General features: G+C 46.5%; 1 protein-coding gene across 1 annotated transcript in view; it reads left to right on the top strand.

The window, feature by feature from the left end:
- GAP43 (growth associated protein 43) overlaps positions 1 to 19885 on the top strand; it is a 59232-nt gene that overhangs the window by 33888 nt on the left and 5459 nt on the right. Inside the window, exon 2 of the mRNA XM_009879912.1 lies at positions 1257 to 1878. Within this exon, the coding sequence (XP_009878214.1) occupies positions 1257 to 1878 (622 nt within the window). The remainder of the gene's footprint in view (positions 1 to 1256; positions 1879 to 19885) is intronic.

Genomic DNA, 19885 nt, shown 5'->3' with positions numbered 1-19885 from the left:
CACTCTTTTTGAATGTATTTATAGGCTGTCCCCTCTCTCTGCTTTTCTGGTCCTGGGCTTTTTTCCCCAGATGGCACCTCTCTGTTGCAGTGGCCTAAGGAGTGGTTTCCTCTTCCCACCCAGGGATGAATGTTGGCTGTCTTTCTCAGCCAGCCCGTTCGCTTTCTTTTGTGACCTGAGCCAGTGTTGGAAACCAGGTGCAGACAGCAGAGAGGCCAGTGGCTCTGCTTCCGAGTAGCTATTTTGGATGCTTTCCAGCGGGAATATTAATAGAACAGTGTCCGTTCATCAATATGCGGCTGAGCTGCTACTTGCCCAGGAGCTGCTAAATTATTGGGGTGAAACATGGTATGTCCTGTAGATTCAGTGGGGGTTTACAAGCTGAGCATTATCTGTCTGCAGCAGACCAGCACAAGGCACAGGCTCTGTTTTGATCCCATTTATGACTTTAATGCGTGGCTTAAGTCTAAAAAACATGGGGAATGCCAGTTCTTTGTTGCAGGGCTGAATTCCCCCCAATAGTCAGAGAAATAATAATAATCTGCCGAAATTGGAAAGACTGATATCTATCTGCCTATTATTCCTTCATTGAGACCGTGAGTGGGGAGCGGAGGCAAAGCGCTTGGAGCGCTCGCAGGCAGGGCGTTTGTGGGGAGTGTATCCTGGGAATATCTGTCTATGTCTGACAGCGTGCATCTGCGGTGGGGCGGGCAGCAATGCTACTCTCTGTTGGCGATCCTGAGCCAAAAAGATATAAAGGACAAAACGCTTGGTGTCATTAGAGTCACACACCTGTGAAACAAGGTGTCATTAAAAAAGAAACAAAGGCTTAAAGGCACAGGTGGATTTACAAAGACTGTGAAAAGCCCTCTCAGGAGAGTGTTTTGAAAATGAGTAGGGGAAAAAATTGGTATATTTCAAAACGGATGGGAAAATAAATCACGGGAATAGAGACAAACCAGCTGATGCAAACCTTTCCATGCAGCCAAGGTGCTTTCAGCATTGCTGACGGAGATGATGAGGTGCTTTAAATTCCTTTTACAAACCCCCTGTGTCTGTCCAGCCCTAGGATGAAATTAGAGCCACCTGGCTTCAAACCCATACCAAATGGAACGGCTGTTTTGAACTTATCACTGCTTAGAAGGAGGGAACAGTGGGACATTCCCAATAAAACCAGAGCCTGGACCACACTTGGAGAAATCTTAACTTTTCTCCCTGTTTTCTCCTCTGCCCTCCTCCCTTGTTCTTCTTTAAAGGTTGAAAAAAATGAGGACGGGGACCAAAAGATTGAGCAAGATGGCATCAAACCAGAAGATAAAGCTCATAAGGCAGCCACCAAAATCCAGGCCAGCTTCCGCGGACACATAACAAGGAAAAAGCTCAAGGGGGAGAAGAAGGGAGATGCTCCGGCAGCTGAGACTGATGCCGCCGACAAGAAGGAGGAAGGCCCTGCTGGTGGAGCAGCCGAGAACAAAGAGAGCGAGGCTCCCACTGCCACAGAAGCGGCCGCCACTGACAGTGCCCAGCTGGAGGAGGGCAGCAAAGACAGCAGCGCGCCAGCAGAGGAGAAAAAAGGGGATGGAGCCACCGACACAGGCTCAGAGCAGCCGGCCCCACAGGCTGCCACTCCTGCTGCCTCCTCGGAGGAAAAGCCCGCTGCTGCCGCTGAAACGGAAAGGGCCACTAAAGCTTCCACTGATAACTCGCCGTCCTTGAAGGCTGACGAAGCCCAAGACAAAGAGGAGCCTAAACAAGCCGACGTGCCTGCTGCTGACACCACTGCCACCACCACCCCTGCCGCAGAGGATGCTACTGCCAAGGCAACAGCGCAACCCCAAATGGAGACAGTGGAGAGCAGCCAAACCGAAGAGAAGACAGGTGAGTGAATGCTCCACTAGGGAATGGGCCTCTCCAGAAATGGATGCCTCCCTCAGTCTCCTGGGGACGCATCTGAGGTTGGCCAGCAAGGGCTGCTGCGGGGTCAGACTGAGGGTTAACAAGGGAATCCCCTTGCTGGGTTTTAGGGGTGGGGGAGTTGCATGTTCTTGCTTAACAGCCTCTTCCCTGCTTCTCAGCAGCTTTTGGAAATACTGCACCTCCTCTTGAGGCTCCTGTTCCTCTAAGTGGAGGTGCCATCCAGCCCTTTTTTCCATGGTCGTGGGAAAATGTCAGCCAGCTAGGAGGCTTGAAGGTGCCTGGGAGAGCTCCCCAAGCTCTGCATATGCTAAAGGGGGAGATGAACCTTCCCAGTCACGCTAGCACAGGTAGCTCCAGTGGGGCAGCAAAACAGCCCGAGCTGATACCAGCTTACTGGAAGCTGCCAGCTTGAGCTGAAAATCACACACAGCAAAAGCACATACTGCAGGAGGTCATTTAGCCTTGCTGGTGGGATGGTCAAGAAGGAGCCAAACGGGTCTTTTTTCTGTCTGCTTGTAAATGGATGAGATTCCTGGTACAAACACATCCTGGTCAGCAACATCTTGTTATCAGCATCGCTTATAGTTTTATTCACACCAATACTTCTAGCCTCTGTACTTGGAGTAGCCCATGACACCCATACTTGCATGAAGCTTTTAGACGTGTCAGCTGGGTCAGACACACATGGTAAGAGGATCAGGTATGGAAAGGGGAGATTAAAGGCCCTGACAGCTCAGTGAGTGAGGACAGAAGAGAAGGTTGAATGCAAACAGTCGCTCTAGGAGGTGTTTTCAATTCTTTGCTCTTGACTGAGTGCAACTCTGCTTAACTAGTTCCCCTGGGAAGAGGTGAAAAGTTTTGAGAGGCAAAAGCGAGCATTTTTGACAGAGGCATAGTGTTTCCAAACCATAAAGAAGAGCCATTTTTGAATTGTGATACTGAGCTGGGCAGAAAATGCATCAAAGACCTGAGGATACTTTTGCTCTTGTTCTTTACCTTCCTTATGTTATCAAAGAAAGAGAACATAAATTTTAAAAAAAAGATAACATCAGAGGTAGGCACCACATGAAACTCAATCATGAGGCAGCGCCAAGCATAAGTGGCCTCCGCATTCATGAGACATTCAGTTGTACAGGGCATTCTGCATTCTTTAGCTTGCTGGGGCAAAAATGTGGCCTATCACCTTGATAGTCATAAACAGCCTGATGTAAATGTTACAGAGCCTCAGCATCCATTGCTGCATTTACTGATGTTTCTCCCGAATTTCATTTGCTCCACTACTTCTCTTCCACAAATTACAATTCCTACTCCTTAGACATCCAAGCTTCATAGCTAACTCAGAGCTTCAGGCAACTTTGTTCCTGCTCAACAAAGTGGACAGTAGGAAGGAACAGATATCCAAATGGCAGATAAGTACTGGGAGAGGACCTCATGCAGAACATTTATGATTTAAGGTATGGACAAGGGGAACAGCCTTCAAGAGCATGAGTCTAAACTGAATGTACACAACAACAAAGGGTTGCTGGTTTTACCTCCTTTCATTTAAACATTTCTAGAGGTAAGCCGTGAAATTGCATCGTTCAAGTTGGGTTTTTGTTGTCCAGGTCTCCAGCCTTTTGTTCTTACTTCATGTGATGAGTTGAGTGGCAAAATAAATGTCATGTGATTTCTGAAATCTAATTTGGTATGTTGCATGCTGTACTTGCGTTGTTTTTATACTTGGGCAGAGGTATAGACATCAATGGCAAAAACAGGACAGAGTGAGTCAGTGTTTTATGGTCCTCTGTACACAGGATAACAAGTACTAATTAACTCATATTTAAGACTTGGGATGCCCTATTCCTAAACAGGGATAGTGATTCTGCTTTAAATTAACATTATATTTTTATTCAGATAAATCTGATGTAATGGATAGAGGGAGGAAATTCATAGTAGCAGGTTATTTCATTTGCTTAATTTTACCTGGTTTAAGTCACCAATCATCAAAGATTTGTTTATTTCCATGCAGTACTCGAAGTTATTTGCAGATATGTTCCCCATGCTCTTGTTGGCTTTAACATCATTTGAAGTGGCCAACCATTCATGGCCACATCATTTGAAGTGGCCATTTAAATGCATGGTTTAATATGCATTTGCACATGATACTGTTACTTATGTAAATATCTAGCCAACAGAGTAAGTTGGAAAATATGCAATCAAATATATATTTAAAAATGAGTTTTCAGTGATTGTTTGAGTGTTCAATACCAGTATGTGCATCTATTTATACTTACTCAATATGCATGCCGCATTACTCAAGCTTACCAATGTTTGCAGAAAGCAAACATGGAAGGTGTGTGGCCCCAGTCAAACTGATAGTCTTTTTAAAATGTTAATGAATATAGATTTTTTTCTAAATTCCTGTTCCAGTATGATATCAGCCTTCCAGTCACAAACCTGAGCAGCTGGGTAAGTGCCCCCAGAGCCATCCACGAAAGAAATGAAAAAAAGATTAAATAGGCCTTCTTGTCCATCTCTCTGAGGATGCTGAGTTGCATTCTACAATACACTCTATAGCACAATGTCCAGAATAGTAAGAAGCTGCTTTTTCCTTAAAGAATATTCCACAAAAGAGCATCATCACAGTACAAAAGTTCCCACAGACAGGAAATATTTCCTGACAAAAAGGCTATGTTTTTTTTTTTTTTCCCTATCTTCATCCTATTACTCCCTCTCATCTCTTTAAACCTCTCCGTTTGTCTCTTGGTACTTACTCTTTCCATAGACTTAAAGGCATTCGCCACATCTCGATCTTTCTCCCAGTCATCCCCCAGCAAACACAGCACTGGTGGTTGCTGGCATGGCTGCAATGGTTTGGTCATTCGTGAAAGAGGGAGGGCTACCAAACATCTGCCACTCCAGTACTCCTCCAGCCTGGGGACAGATCCTCTTTCAGCTTCATCAGTCCCCTTCTCCCAGAAGTCATCCCCTTGGCTTTCAAAGGTCATCTCATATCGTTTCTGTGATCGAAGACTGGCACAGTAGTACGTGGTGTCAGGCTGCCAAAAATAAATCAAATTGGCTCCTAGCCAGTGTCATCGGTTGGCTGGTTGCCATGGCACGCTTGGCTGCTACTACCGTGAGGCGTGCCGACCGTGCTACTTTTGTGTGGTGATGTTCATCTGCCTTGAATTTTACTACAATGGCTATATCGTGTCGTCCCTGATGCAGACACAGGCAAAAGGCAAGGGCATTTCATTTATATCCAGAAGATATTTTCGCCTTCATCTAAGGGCAGGACAAAAAAAGACAGGAAGAGGGAAGAGGAATAACTAACCAGATAAAGAGAAGTGAACAATTTTTCATACTTAATATTTAATATTTCTGGATTGGGGGAGAGGCTGGGTGATTCTTCACACCAATTGCTAATTCCCCTGACAGCCCTCGGTCTCCTTGTCATTCATAACATTCCACATACTTTACCTCTGTTGGTAATGGCTTAGGAAATGGCTTCAAACAACTGTCCTGTATCCAGTATTAGTTGACCTGGAACCCCAGGCATTCCCAGTTGTCCAGTAGGGCAGTTTTTAAGCAATCCTCAATGTATCAAAAAGTAGATGGAAAAAGTAGATGAATTCCAACCTGGGTAAGGCACAAAATTAGTTGGTGGGCTTTGTTCAGTGGCAATGAGGGACTGATGTAAGAAAGTCAATCTCTTAGTTCTCTTCACGTCTTTTGGTAGGTGACTTGCACACCAAGAAAGTGTTCTCTTATCTGAGCATCCTTGCCAAGACTTAGGTTTATAAGCTTTCTTGTTATGATGCAACTTTTCCCTCTTTGATGTTGGTATTATGCTTCGAGAGGCTCCCTTAGACGCCAACCTACTCAACAGGACAAAATTCAAAAATGGTAGGAGGGAATTTATACATTACATATGGATAAGGAGGTGAGAGTTATTCTAATGTAGGTTGCATTGGCTTAATTCCAGAGAGTCTCCATCAAAGTTACTAGAAAGAGTCTACATTAGCGCAGCTTTGAAGTGAGATCAGCATCCAGCACAGCAGACTATAGAAAAAGATGGGCTACTGTGTGCCTTATGGGGAGGAGAGGAGGTGAATGTCACACAATGTTAGATTCTCTTTGTACTTTCCCGGGTTTTCAAGTCTCACCTCCAAATTTGACTAGCTCTCACATCAAAAGCACTCTCAGATTGTCATGTAAGAATACAGCAAAGCCCAGAAATCTGAAAGAGTAAATTGTGCCTAAGGAAACAAATGGATCTTCTTTTGTTGGGAAACGAAGAATGCTTTCTCCCGCTTCATGAAATAGCTTTACAATGGAGCAGTTTCACAGCTGAAATGAAAAATCATCCAGATGACAATTGCTTTGCATGTAAGCGGGCCAGCAGTTCCCCCGGGGCCCTGTATCCTGCAAGCAAGGAGCACTGGGAGGCACCATCTTCTCTTCACTTCCTCAGAGGGAGCAAGTCCCTACAGATCCTTTTTCATGGTTTAAAGCTGAATCAGTTCTTTGTTTTCAGTTCAGTCAGCATATTGATGGAAGGACAATACTTGCTTCACCTAGGGAGGACTGGTTATATCAAGATTTGGAAAGGGAGACTGTCTATTGTCATGTACCAGCTAGAAGGTACAGCCTGCGCTACGCAAGAGGACTGCAGTTGTATAACTGGAATTTTGGTTTTGGCCCATGGGTAGCTGGCATGAGGCATAACACCCTCACTGTCGTTCCTGTTTCACGGGAGCTTATCTCTGCAGCTACACCTGGCAGCCGAGGAAAGCAATGCAAATACAGTAGTCTTCCCATGACTGCCCCAGAAGGAACAACTCTAAGCAAGCGTGCCAGCATTCTCTTGTCTGTCGTACTACTCCAGCAACAAAGTAAGAATATAAATGCAATTTAGGTTACCTGCAACATGCTAAAAGGTGTCAAATTATGTACCTAGTCCTCAATTGCTCTGAAATTTTTAATCTTTGCATTGTGTCTACACAGGTATAAGCATTGCATATGTATTTCACAGTCTGCTTTGCATTGGTGCAAATAGCCATGTGAGGGGCAGAGTGAGGAAAGCAAAATGTCACAATTTTCCAGAGAACAGGAAACCTACGCACTACCTGCTACAGGTGCAGGATTTCCTCCTCAGTTGCAGTGAATACTGTCTCTGGTCCCATGTGTGCCTCAGGTCTTCTATTTTCTAATGAGATGCAGCTTGCCCAATGTAGGTGGGAACTGCGTTAGTGGGCTAGTGGTGAAGCAGGACCTGACCTCTTCTAACGAAATCTTAGGTGGCACTCGGCATATATACTGATGACAAGGCGTGGGCTGACACTGGAAAAGGCCTCTTGAGGACAGCAGATTGACCACTGTTTTGCACCAAGGAGGTACCAGTACTTTTGAGACCTCAGTAAGAAATGCATGGACACTCAAGGCTGGTTAACTGGTTTATTTTGTGAAGGATGGAAATTAAAGGAAAGATGACAGCAATCTTTCATCCTTTGTGATGTTGGGGACCACAACTGTTGCAGTATCAGCTGAGCCCCTCCTTGTTGATCATGGCATGCTCCACAGAGTTCCTGTTCATGAGGAGGTTGGAAAGCCTCTCTCTTCTTCACATCTTTATAGTATTCTTCCAGCTGAACAAAGCTATTGGTCTTGAACCTGTACAATACTGAACTTTCTAGATGGTATACCAAGGTCTGCTGAGAGCATTACGCTCTTACACATCTCCATGGGAAGGAGTTCTTACAAGCAGTACAATACAGGTGGTATTGTTTAAGGCAGTGCATACTAATGCCATGGTATGTGCTCATGTTGTATAGTGGTCACTCACGCTAACAACACGGCTCTCTACAGCCAAGGTTAAACTCCATTGAGATTTCACTCAAAATCACTGTCTCCTCGTTGCAATATTTTCCACAGTGACCTGCTACAACTGCACTCAGATCATGTTCAGAAAATGGTCAGAAATCCCCACATGGGAGGAAGGCTTTCTGCCATAAATGATAACTGAATTTTCTGCTGAGAAGGGCTCCAATAGCAGACCAGTTGACAGAATAGACAGACAGACAATGAAATGTAAGTGGCAGCTGTTTGCTGTAGCTGCCAACAGTGCCCTGCACCACCACCAGTGTCATCTCTTTACACTAGGATCAAGTAGGCTGAACTTTTCAGATAAATATAAGCTTGCAGAGTATCAGCTGGGATTTACAGCTCCAAGGAGCAGGACTGTAAAGGTAGCAGTACTGACTCTGTGGTACAGATGACTGCCATGTGCAGAGGAAAGGGATTGGGAAAATTCAGCAGGTCAGCACTGTCAGATTAGTTAGACATTCCTCGAGAGCTGCTATAATAGGTGCGTTAATACCGGATTATCAGTGGCAGTGCAGTGATCACTTCCAATCTCTGTGGCAACTCTACGGACTCTGGCAAGGTGAATTTGTACTCCCAAAGGTCCATGTAAATAACTGGTAGAGGAACACAGAAATTGCCAAGCCAGGTTAGACCTAACATCCATTTATTGTACTTCTCGCAGTGGCTGGCACCAAATACTGCTATTTGGGCAGATTTGGGGTAAACTACCTCTCTACTGCTAGGACTCGTCCCTGTCCTCTGCTGCCTAGGATTTGGTTTAACAGTTAAAGCATGATGTATTTTCTCTTTTGATACTAATTATAACTGTGGCTTTATATATATGCAAATGTACAATATCCAATTGATTAAGTGTAAACAGCTTCCCCAACTCCAACCAGCTGTACAATGGCTGGAAATTTCAGCAATGAATTGGCCACCATTGCCTTAAATATTTTTCTTTACTTGTGTGATGTCACAGAGCAAGCAAAAAGCTTCTGACAACCCTACTTCATGCCATTGATTATTGTATATAGCATCATGTAGTATGCACATATGCACAGAGGGCATAGTACTGTAGCCCTTGCTGTTCATCTCTTTCCTGAAGAAAACACAAGCAATGCTTTCAATTGTTTTTTTACATGAAATGATCCCCATGCTTTTTAGCATCTTTGTTGCTTTTCTTTGCACTTCCTTTGAATCCGCAAATGTAATTTATGAGATGGGGTGACAAACACTGTACACGTTGGTCCAGAAAAGGCTGAACTTGTATACACATGTTTCTAGAAAGGCAGTATTTCCTCTGTTTTGCACCTCATCCCAGTCCTTATGCACATCAACATCTTTGCTTTATGAAGACAGCTGACCAACGAGCACTGTTGACTGCAGTGATGTCCAGGTCTGTTGTGGACTTGGGAGTTCTCCTCTTTATAAAGGCACTGCACAAATATTTTGTTCAGCTGTATGATGGTCTGTGAGATTGGGCAGTGGCTAAGAGAACCAAAGAAAATGTAGGCAGTGACAGGAGGCTTACAAGTCAAGCCACTGGCATCAGCTCTGTGGGATAGGTTCCACCTCCAGTTCTGGACCTCCAATAAACCTGAGAAAGACCAATTTATGCAAGCTCAGGTCTCTAGCCACAATTTATTTCTCAAGACTACATTCATGCCGCAAGTTTGACTTAAAGGAGGGCTTCCTCATTCCCTAGCTTTCCTCTCTGATGGTGTTGAATGTCTTCAGGCAGAAAATAGAGGAGACACTTAATGATAATGTATGGGGGAAAACTGAATGATGGACACTGCAGCTGTTGTGTGCTTAACTGTTCTCTGAAGGGGAGTCTGGTCTGCTTTTGCAAGTTACTAGAACTGTGGCTTTCTTCCTAGTTCTGTATTCACTGCTAAAGGGTCCCTTAGCATATCCTGTAGCTCTAATGGCCTGTACCATATAAAGAGCCTTGGCCTTATGGTCACCAAATGTGAATGTGATCTGTGGAAATGTTTCTTTTTTCTTTCTGCGTCCTTAACTACATCATTGTCAGCATGGGACATTGGAAAAGAGCTGAAAATGTCAGCTGAGGTCCTGGCAGCCAGGAGCCCGCGTTGGACGCCTGCCCTTTGCAGGGCTGCAGAGTAGTCGGGAAAAGAACTATGGAAACCTGGACAGGGCCCAGAGATGTAAAGGAAAATGCTCTTCTCCTAATGACAGAAAAAGTGAGACTCGAGGCTTCATGTAAATAAGTCTTAGATAAAGGTCATAAGGTCCCAATTATCCGATGTTCAAAGGACCACACACTTTCCAGCTGTACCTTGAGGCAATAGGAAATGAGTCCTCTTTTCGTTGTGAAAGAAAGCAGAAGGTGGAAGGCAGTATTCAACCTCTCCATCTTCCTTCATCAGAACACACTAATTGGGAATGCTAGTAACGATAACCGGACATTACCTGTAACCTACAGGGCTTAATGAAGAAGAAAATCTCGCTGACATTTGAAAGAGCGTCCAAATCCCAATGCTAAAGTGGTGCAGTGCTGCAGAACCATAGCTGACAATGCACTGCACGTACAGGGAAAGGGATGGGAGGGCAGGAGCGAGAGCTGTGACCAGTCTGCAGGAGCATTCCCCAGTGCTGCTGACTTTGGCAGAACTGTCTTAGCAGCTGTGAAAAATGTTTCAGAGACCTTACTGGGTAACCATTTGAAGAGATGGAAGATGGAATAAAGTAAAAGTTATTTAAAGTTGGGGTGGTGGATAGTACTTTTAAAAACCTCTTAGCTGTTCTTAAAGGCTTTGGGCACCCACTGATTTGGAAATGACACAAACCTCTAAGAGGGAGGTGTGAATGCAAGCTTGTGTGGACTGAATCCGTAACTGCCTAGTTATGAAGATGAGATAAGTATGGAGTATAGGACTCCATACTCACTGGGTGTGGGCTTAGAAATGCAAGAGTATGTATTCCAGCTTGGACACCCTGTGTTACCTACCCCAAAATTTCTCTTCCAAGCTCCCCTTCTTCCTCCCTCCTTCCTCACATCTTTTACAGCCTGTTTGGAGGCAATGTTCACCAGCTGTAGCTGCAGCTACTGGACTGAAATCTAAGCCTCACTAACTTATGTAAGGCTAGGATCTCACCTGTGATTTCAGCATCAGTATCATAAGAATTCAGAGTAATCTTCAGCCATCAGTGCTGAAACGAAGGATATGCCACAGGAGACCAAGCCCTGGGCTGGAGCCTGCCCTGCTGCACTTCAGAAAGACATGCGAGTTGAAGGAGTCTGTGGTCTTAATCTTAGATCTGCTCACAAATGGTCTGTAAGTTTCTTCCCCTGAGAGGGGCTCAGTGCAATATTGTAATAGTGATCTTCTGTTTTCGCTTGTGGTCAGAAGGGATGGAAATCCCCTGCATCCACATGGTCTGATTAGAGGGCTGCTGTGAGGTGATCTTCAGGAGGGCTGCTACGATTTATACAAGCAGCAATTCTGTCTGGCCCTTTGTCTGCATTCACAGTCCATTACTCCACTGGTGCACCAGGGATCCAGACGGTGAAAGTACAGTGAAAGGAAGTAACTTCTTTATTGCCAGACAGTGAGCGGGCATGACTGTCACCTAGATCTCCTAACCCCGTACCACACATGCTTAGTCCTACACACGTCCCATGGTGCAGCTCCTAGTGTTTGGAATGGACATACAGGGTGCTGCAAGTTTGCAAGTCAGTGGGACTGCTGGGTGCTTGAGGGGTCCTTCAGCAGCATAAACAGTTTTGGCACATGCCTTTAAGCTTATCTTTGGGGATGAATGTACTCTTTGCAAAAACCTGTCCGAGCGCTACTGCCAAGCCCTCGCTGGGAGACTTATCAGCGTGGTCAAACATGGTGCCAGGCACAAGGACTGAACTTGCCCTCTTGTCCATGACACAACATCTCCCAAACACACCCGAGGCCCAGCAGGAAGGCAGGAGGAAGAAATGCACAGTACTGCTACCGAGCAGCGCCACTTCTCTGGATGAACAGCAGACTTGGGTCTCAAGAGATAGTAACCCAGCACTGCTCACTGCACTCAGTAAAGACACACAAAATGAGAAAGAAAACGTGTCTTTGTGCCTCAAGCTAGAAACCTTCTTCATGGCTGAAGCAAAATGACTGGGAGAAAGATGGATGGAGTCACTGATTTTTACATCAGAGAACAAGGAGAAAATTCTGGCTGTTCCTAACTGATGTAGCAGGCAACTGCTTCTTGTCCTCGTTTCTAGCAAAACACATACACATGTTTCTACCAAAGAGAGGAGTCGAGCATAGTTGCAGTTCAGACCACCTCCATGCAGGGCTTCTGAGTCCTGCCAGGCTGGAAGTTTTCTGTGAAACTTTTTTTCATCAAAGAGCCCTTTAACTTGTCAAAACCAAACATTGTGTACCAGTACCAAGAATGGTGGGATTTGTAGATTAAATAGTAAGAGAAACCTTTGCCTGCTTTTAGAGTAGCTAGCACGTGAGGGTGAGGTACTCCCAGAAGGGAACAGAAAACAAGGTGGACCCATGCCTTACACTAGGAAGCTGAAATCCAGTGACCTTTGCAAGCAAGCCATCGGGCCGCTGGATGAAGATTCCCCAGATCCCTCCTGCTGGAGCTGTTCTACTTTGCGTAAATTATTTATTATTTGCTGGAGCCAGGATGTGGAGTTTGGTCTCCCCCATTCCAGATGAGTGCCCTCACCACTGCTCTACCGAGTCAATGTTTTCCTCTGGCCCAATGAATATTTAATGATTTATGGAAGTGGAACAGCTCCAGCAGGAGAGGAAGAGTAAAAGAGACGTGTTCATTCACGTGGATATCTCACGACATCGCTCTGCGACCAGCAGGCAGGACCCGAGCCAAGGACCTTTACAGCAAATAAAATCAGACGGAGGACCAGGGGAGACCACATGAGCACAAAACGGTGGGGTGCCACTGCCTATGCCTCTGCAATTTCAAAGCAGTTTCAGAGTAGCTGAAGCTCAGTGGGTTCATGCCTCAGATAAGGCTCTCTTCTGTGACAGCCATTGTCAAAATGATGGTGCCCAAGCCAAAAGTACGGGCTGCTCCATCTTGGCCAAAAGCTTAGAAACTCTGCAAGTGGGAGCTCTGGTAACTCACAGTCGCTGTGGACCTGTGCAGAGCTGGGGTCTATAGCAGACTTTGTCTATGCATGAGATAGTGGAGGAGCAGCTACTGCTTGGCCCCACAGCAGGACCACCTTGGGCTGGCAGTGATAGCAAGGGGACAGCCATGGCAGTGCTGAAATGTCCTTTGATGAGGGAGAGAAGCCTTGTCATTATAGGCTAGCTCATCAAAGGGCTGTCTTAGCACCCCATAAGGGTACTTTTTTCCACCACAGTGGATAGTACTGAGGAGCTTTGACTTTGACATTGACAACCTGGACATACCTGCTGCTCCAGGGCATTGGGTGATACAACCTGGCCTCGTGATGCCATGGCTGTGCTGGGGGCATGGGGCTGCCATGTTGTGCTCCTACAAGGTCTCCCCAGCGTTTGCAGCTGCCCCACTGGGTGCCCTCATGGCAAGGCTAAGTTCATTACCCACCTGATTGAACTGAGGTGGCTACTGTGGGCCAGCTGCACTGGTTTGCTTGGCGCAGCGCTCAGAAAGTTCAGAGGCGGGAAAGTCCCTCCCAAACTGAGAGAAGGTTGGGGTTTCCTGTTTGTTTGTTTGTTTGTTTTTAAAAAAAAAGAAATCCCAGATTTGAATTAAAAACAGAATGCTAGCTGCCATCACCTTCACAGGGAAAACTGTCACTGGCAACAAGAGGGCTTGTGAAAGGTTTTCCATGCAGCTCCCTCCTTCCTTCTGTCCCACTGTGCAGCTCGGCTCTCTGAAAGTGGCCGGTGCCAGGCACAGGGCTGCCCAAGGCCCTCCTTTCCCCCAGGAGCATCACCACACCTCTGGTCATGGAGATTTCTTGAGGTGGAAGAGGCAACCATGCAGTCTAACCTCCCACCTTAAGTCAAGCTGTGTTTTTTCACCTCCCAACCCTTAGGCTTTCTCACAGGCACCCAAGGGATAAGGTGACAGACCGTGGAGGATCTGGCCTTTGCAGTGTGAGCTGCCCACCCAGTTTTGCAGGACAGGTGCTGTGGCTCCTGATCTTTCCATCCCTGGAGGACTGTGATTAAGCATTCCCAGAGAGGGGATCTGAGGCAGAGGGGAGCACTGCTCTGCACCAGCAATGCCACTCCGCGTTGTCGCAAAGTGGGGTTTTCCCCACAAGTGCTGATAGTTAAATGCCTCTTCCTATGTCCGGGCTGTCATAACACGTGTGATGACCTCCTCCCATTGAAAGGAAAAGCAAAGGCTCTCAGGAGCTTCAGCAGGTATCACATTAAGCCTGAACTGCCTCCTAGAGAGCAGTGGCTGTGTTTCAGTGCCCACTCTACACAAAACACATTGGGATCCTATGTGTGTGCACACCAGCTGTGTGTATGGGAAATATTAGTAATATCTTTGATGCAAAGAGCTGGTGTTGTTGATGTTGCAACTGCTGGGGATAGTTACCAACAAGATGGCTGTGGAAGGCCTGACAACAGGCACTTAATTCATTTTAGCATCCAATTTGCAGAACCTTGGTGTATGATGATGGACAGAAACAAAGTAATGATCTCTAAATGAAATTTCTCCTTCATTTAAACACAAAATGGGAGGATGGCAAAGGGAAGAAAAAGAGACATTTTATATCCTCTCCTTGATTGTAATTCCCTGCCTTCAGCTAGATCAATATCATTTCTGCTGGAGATGGAGGCTGCCTCTGGTTTCCATGGCAATCTGGTTGTTGGAGGCTTGCAGGCTCCATGAATCCCCAATTTATCAGCCTTCTAGGCTTTAATAATGGAGACCAGCAGTCAGGCAGCTTATGAATGGCACACGTCTTTTTGGCTGGGGGAAGGGAGGCGGGAGTATGGTTTGTAGTAAGGGCTGCAGCAATTTGTTTTCCTGCCACCGACAGCTGAAAGGGGAGGAGTACGAGGAGAGGAGTGGTGCATTAATTCTGGATGCACTGAAGGAATTTCTAGACCTTTTTGCTGCAATTATGGAAGGTTTCCTCTTTTCCCTGGCCAACTTTGCCGGGGCAGGTGAGGAGAATAGCTTCACAGTCGGTCCTCTGTGATGGGGTGGGAGCTGTAGATGGAGAACCCAAAGGCTCCAGTAGTCTGCACATTTCCTTTCTCTCCTTAACCCTCTTTATTTCAGGATCAGCAGTGCGTGAATGCCAGCAGTCTGCCACAGTTTTGGGTTCATTTTTATCCCCTTACTTATCCTACCACAATTGCCAGGCTGATCAGCAGAGCTGTAAGATGAGCAGACCTCTGAGGAGCTGATCTGTCTATCAAACTTCTGTCACTTGCTGTGCTATTCTCTGCATCTGCCAGGCCTCTCCAAACCCAAACTTCCATCCCCAAAGTGCTGTAAGCTTCACTCCCTGAATTAATTACTTTGCTAGAAATGTCCTGGCTGTACAGCAGTCATTATCAGTCACTTCAGTAAGGCTACATTTTGCTCACTTGGCCATGATCTACTCACGGTATTTCCATTTCTTCTTATCTTTCCTCTGATTTATCCCCTGTGATCTCACAGGGCAGCCACCCTAGAGAGGCTAAAGAATAAACGGATATGACTTATCAATACCTTGTTCTTCTGTCCTCTCACATGCCCTCTATTTCTAAACCATCCTCCAGAACTTAACCCAGCAAGTGGGAAAAGATGAGTGACACAAAAGAATGCTGTTGCATGAGATGGGGACATCCTGTTTCCTAGCGTGTATGCCAAGAGCAGCTGCCAACTGTTACATTCCACAGCTGGAAGCAAGTAAAAACCTCTATATTCAAGCTGTTCAAAACATAAGGTATTTAAGGAATTAAGAAGAGTAACCTTTCTGGACTGCAGGACCTGTGTGAAATCAACAGGGGCAGGCATGTAGAAGAGTAAAGAACAACTTGTGCATTATTTCTTCTTAGGTTTTCCTCAGGTGAAGTAATGAATGCTGATCTTCTACCTGCCTTCCTGTGACGGTTGGGGTCAGGGGCTATTGCTGAGATTGTTGTACCTCCAGTTTTGGCTTGAAATTAGGACTTTGTGGAATTTCAGAAACCCCAGGATCAAGGCATCACACCTATCAAAGTGCTGCTGTATGCAGAGTGGCTAGTTGAGATGCTGGAATGAAGAGCCAAAGCGACTCAGCCTCCCGGGTACACCACAGGCTTTTGTGTGACCACAGCCCAGTTCTTCATACATTGCTCACTCTAAAATGCAGATAAAAGCCTTTGCTTTCTTCACTGGGATGCCACGGCATAAAATACCTCCATGATTATGAGTTAGGCCATTGTTGTGGTGATGAAGACCAGATAAATACTTATATTGCTGGCAGCCTGTAGCAATTTGGGAAGGCCACAGTGGAGACAGCTCTTGACATTCACAAAGGTCTGAGTTCTTCATAAATGTATGATCTGGATATTATATCCTGGTTTATCTTACATATCTTGTACTATCTGAATATTGTATCTAAAAAGACCGGTACACTACCTTGCTGGAAAGTCAAGCAGCGGATAATGAAGAACTATGATTTGAGCGTGTACAGAGGCATCTTTGACTCTGGCTCACCGTTTTTGGGGAGATGTAGAAGCTGGTAGCTTGGAACTTCTCCTGAAGGGAGCCTTTCTGCTCCAGCAGGGCAGCTGAGCAATTGATTGCGAATCAGATCAGCTCTGACCCCAGCTGATGGCTGGGGACACCCTGCGCAAGTCACTTCCCATTTCTCTGTTTCAGGGTCCCTGGCTGTAAAGACCGTAGAGCCTCAGTAAGAGTCTGTTGAGGTCAGCACCTTTGACGCTGTTTGGCAGGAGGCCACTCAATACCAGTGCAAAACATCTGCCTCCAAGGCACCCTCATCCCCAAAGGGCTCTTTTACCTCCCCTTCAGCCACTGTACTACACACTGTCCCACTTGCCCACCACTTTCTGGTGCAACAAAGCATCCCCACAGAAGCACCATGACAGATCACAGCGCTGCCAGATGGGAGCACTCTGTCCTTCCTGGAGCTGCGTTTGCTTGTAGCGGTGGGGATGGCCAAGAGGGAGGCATCGTTAAAGGAGATCTCACTGTCTGAAAACCTAACCACAGTGGGAGGCTTCTTCCAACCCTAGCCAGATTGCAATTGCCCAGTTATAGGTACTGTATGCAGAAAGTTTGGGCCAAAAGTGCTTGTAATAGGCAGGAATAAATGACCAGCCAGCCGTGGGCATGTCATTTGTCTCAATCTTCAGGCTTGGCTGTATCTGCAGGTGTGGGAAGGAAACAGCAGCGGAAGAAAGAAGGAGAGCTGCTTCTTTGCCGTTCTCCAGGAAGCAAAAATATTTGCAAATGTAGCTGTAACAGGGTTAACACCTCACATTCACAAGGAACATCCTCCCTTTTCTCTCTCCACCCTCTTCCTCCACCACTCCCATTTCTCTGGAGACCTCATTGCTCCCTCCCATCAGCCAAAGTTGGGAAGTTTCCATGGCAACCCGGCAGCTGGTGTCTAGACACTGTGAAAGATGCTTTGCAATGGAGCTTCGAGCCTGACTCCCCTCAGCACCCGCTCCCCGCCGACTCCCCACCACTGCGCACCCTGAGCATCTGTCCCACCACTCCCTCCCTTTCCATCTACTGCACACAAGGATGCCAATGCAGGGTGGGATTTCCCGTGGTGGTGCTGGGGGAAGAAAGGCTCAAGGGCGGGAGGAGAGGGAGGGGAAATCCCTAAGCCACTGGCTTCTTCAGCCTGACAAAGCGCAGAGGCAGCTGGGGCGACAGAACTGGGGCTGGCTGTCCTCTGAGGATTTAGCAGGATCAGAAAAAGAGGCAGCAGTCCAAGCTTGGACCAAAGTCATCAGCCATGGGACTGGCAGAAGTTGGGTTTTCTCTGTCTGCTAGAGCAACTAAGGTTGTCATACATGGCACTGAAACAAAGATGAAGCGGTCCAGGAATAGGAGGCCCAAACCACCATGTATTGTGGCCGTAATCGCTTTTTTGTTGTAACCTTAACAGGCTTCTTTGTCTGCTTCTTTCCAGTAGTTACTGGGCAACTTCCCTGGACCTCCTGCCTGCTGCTTGCAGTGGGGGCATCCCTCCCCAACACTTCGTTGCAGGGTTTGCCAAGGGTATGCAGATCTCCCAGGTGCCATGCACCCACCAGGATCCCCAGGGCTCACAGGAACCAGGTGATACCCTGGGTCCGTCTGTAGCAAGTGAGATATTCACCAGGGGTTTGGGAGAAACTATGCAAGTCAGTCCCCTGGACCAGACACAGCCACTCACCTGAAATACCCATTTCCTTCATTTCTCAGTGTTTTGCTGGGCCAGCATAAGTCTGCCAGTTTTCAGAAGCAGCGAGTGGGGAGGGTGTAGGATTTTAGCACTGCGTATGGCACATTGTAGGGCTGACTGCAATGGGCTAACTGGGATTGGGAAGAGAACTGTATAAGCAACAGCTCTGAACCTGAAGTGCATCTCATTTTCAGCAGTCTCAGACCTACCGTCGTCTGCCTGGAATCAGCTTCTGGCTGGCTAAAAGGACAGATGGATCGGGACAGATGAATCAAGCTGTGAAGCCTGGATCCAAATCTGGATCCAAATGTCATTAAAACTAGGAGAAACTCAGGTCAGGGATTTTAATTGGGGCTTTCCAGTGCTCCTTACCCTCCAAAAAATGTCTGTAAACGGAGTCACCTCTGGGGCAGATGAGGTCTGCTTATTACAGGGCAGGAAAACCCACATTAATATTTGGAAGCAAAGAGGACACCAGATGAGGCACAGGTTTTCAGTTCCATCTCTGACCAAGCTGTAGTTGGCAGAGGACAGAGGGAGAAAGGAGTGAGCATGACAAATGCTAGAGAAGGAGCAGCGGCTGCGTAGATCTGGGCAATACTTTAGCATGAAGGCATGAAGTTCTAGCTGCATAATCAATATCAGCAATAATTATGCAAACAGTGGGAAAGCAGCAAAAGCAAAATCCCTGCATCTGTAGTAGAATCCCAGAGTGTTTGTGCAATTTCTCTTCTCTTGGCATCAGCTGTGGTAATTTAAAGATCTGCAGTGGAACAGAGACAAAAAGGAAAACAAAACGAAGCCACAGCCACAAAAGAAATGATCAGCAGAGAGGTTGATGCTACTATGGTCATAAGCTGATGTCTGCTCTGATTTAATTAATCTTGGCAAGTCAGACGGGAGCTGGGCAGGTCCCAAGAGACAGTGTTTTACCCGGAAATCCATTCAACCTAATTTCACTAATGTAGGGCAGTGGAGAGACTTGGAGAGGAGCCTGCACGCTCAGCCATTAGAGCACAGCATAGGCAAAGGCAGCTGGAAGTACCACCATCCAGCAAAACTGCTGCTTGCGTGCCTGCTTCAACTTTACAGCAACCAGAGCTGCATATGTTCAAGGCGTTTGCTCCCCAGCAGGGCTCACAGACATGACTCTCACCCTTTCCAGGAAATAAATGGAGTGCTGAGGGGCAGGAGCTCTCTAAGACCGTATTTCAGCAAGGATCTGTGGTGCACATCCGTATTGTTTCTCTTCCATGGCAAGGCAGTTCCATAGGAGGTACCAGTTGGAGCTCGAGGTATGAAGCATGTCTGTGACACAGGCCCTTCAGCTGAGAAGCAAACGCACTTCAGCCTCTCCCACCACGCAGCTCTATGGCTTAAGCAATTCTGCAGTCGCAGCTTAAGTTTTGCCTGAGGCTGCCCAAAAGGTTTCTCAACTTGGCTGCCCTGTCCTGGGTGCTAGATTGAAGTGAGATTGGTGGCAGCTCAGTTCACAGATGCCTGTCTCTTTGGCAAAATTATCCCATGCTATAGGATGATTTGGACCGCAGCATAGATTTCAAAAGACTGAAAGAAAAGGCAAAGCTGCAAAACAAACAAAAATCCCAAAGCTGTGTCTGGAGGAAACCACAGGACTGGAATAAACAGGAACAGCGCAAGTGATGACTGGTGTGCAGTAAAACAACTGTGAGGGTGATGACTGGAAGCACAAACTAGGTGGGTTTTGTTGTTGGTCTTGTTTTGGGGTTTTTTGTTAGCTTTTTGACCTAGCCATTC

Source organism: Charadrius vociferus, unplaced genomic scaffold, assembly GCF_000708025.1.
Source record: "Charadrius vociferus isolate BGI_N301 unplaced genomic scaffold, ASM70802v2 scaffold162, whole genome shotgun sequence".
Taxonomy (NCBI): Eukaryota; Metazoa; Chordata; class Aves; order Charadriiformes; family Charadriidae; genus Charadrius; species Charadrius vociferus.
This window is presented reverse-complemented; position numbering and strand designations above follow the sequence as displayed.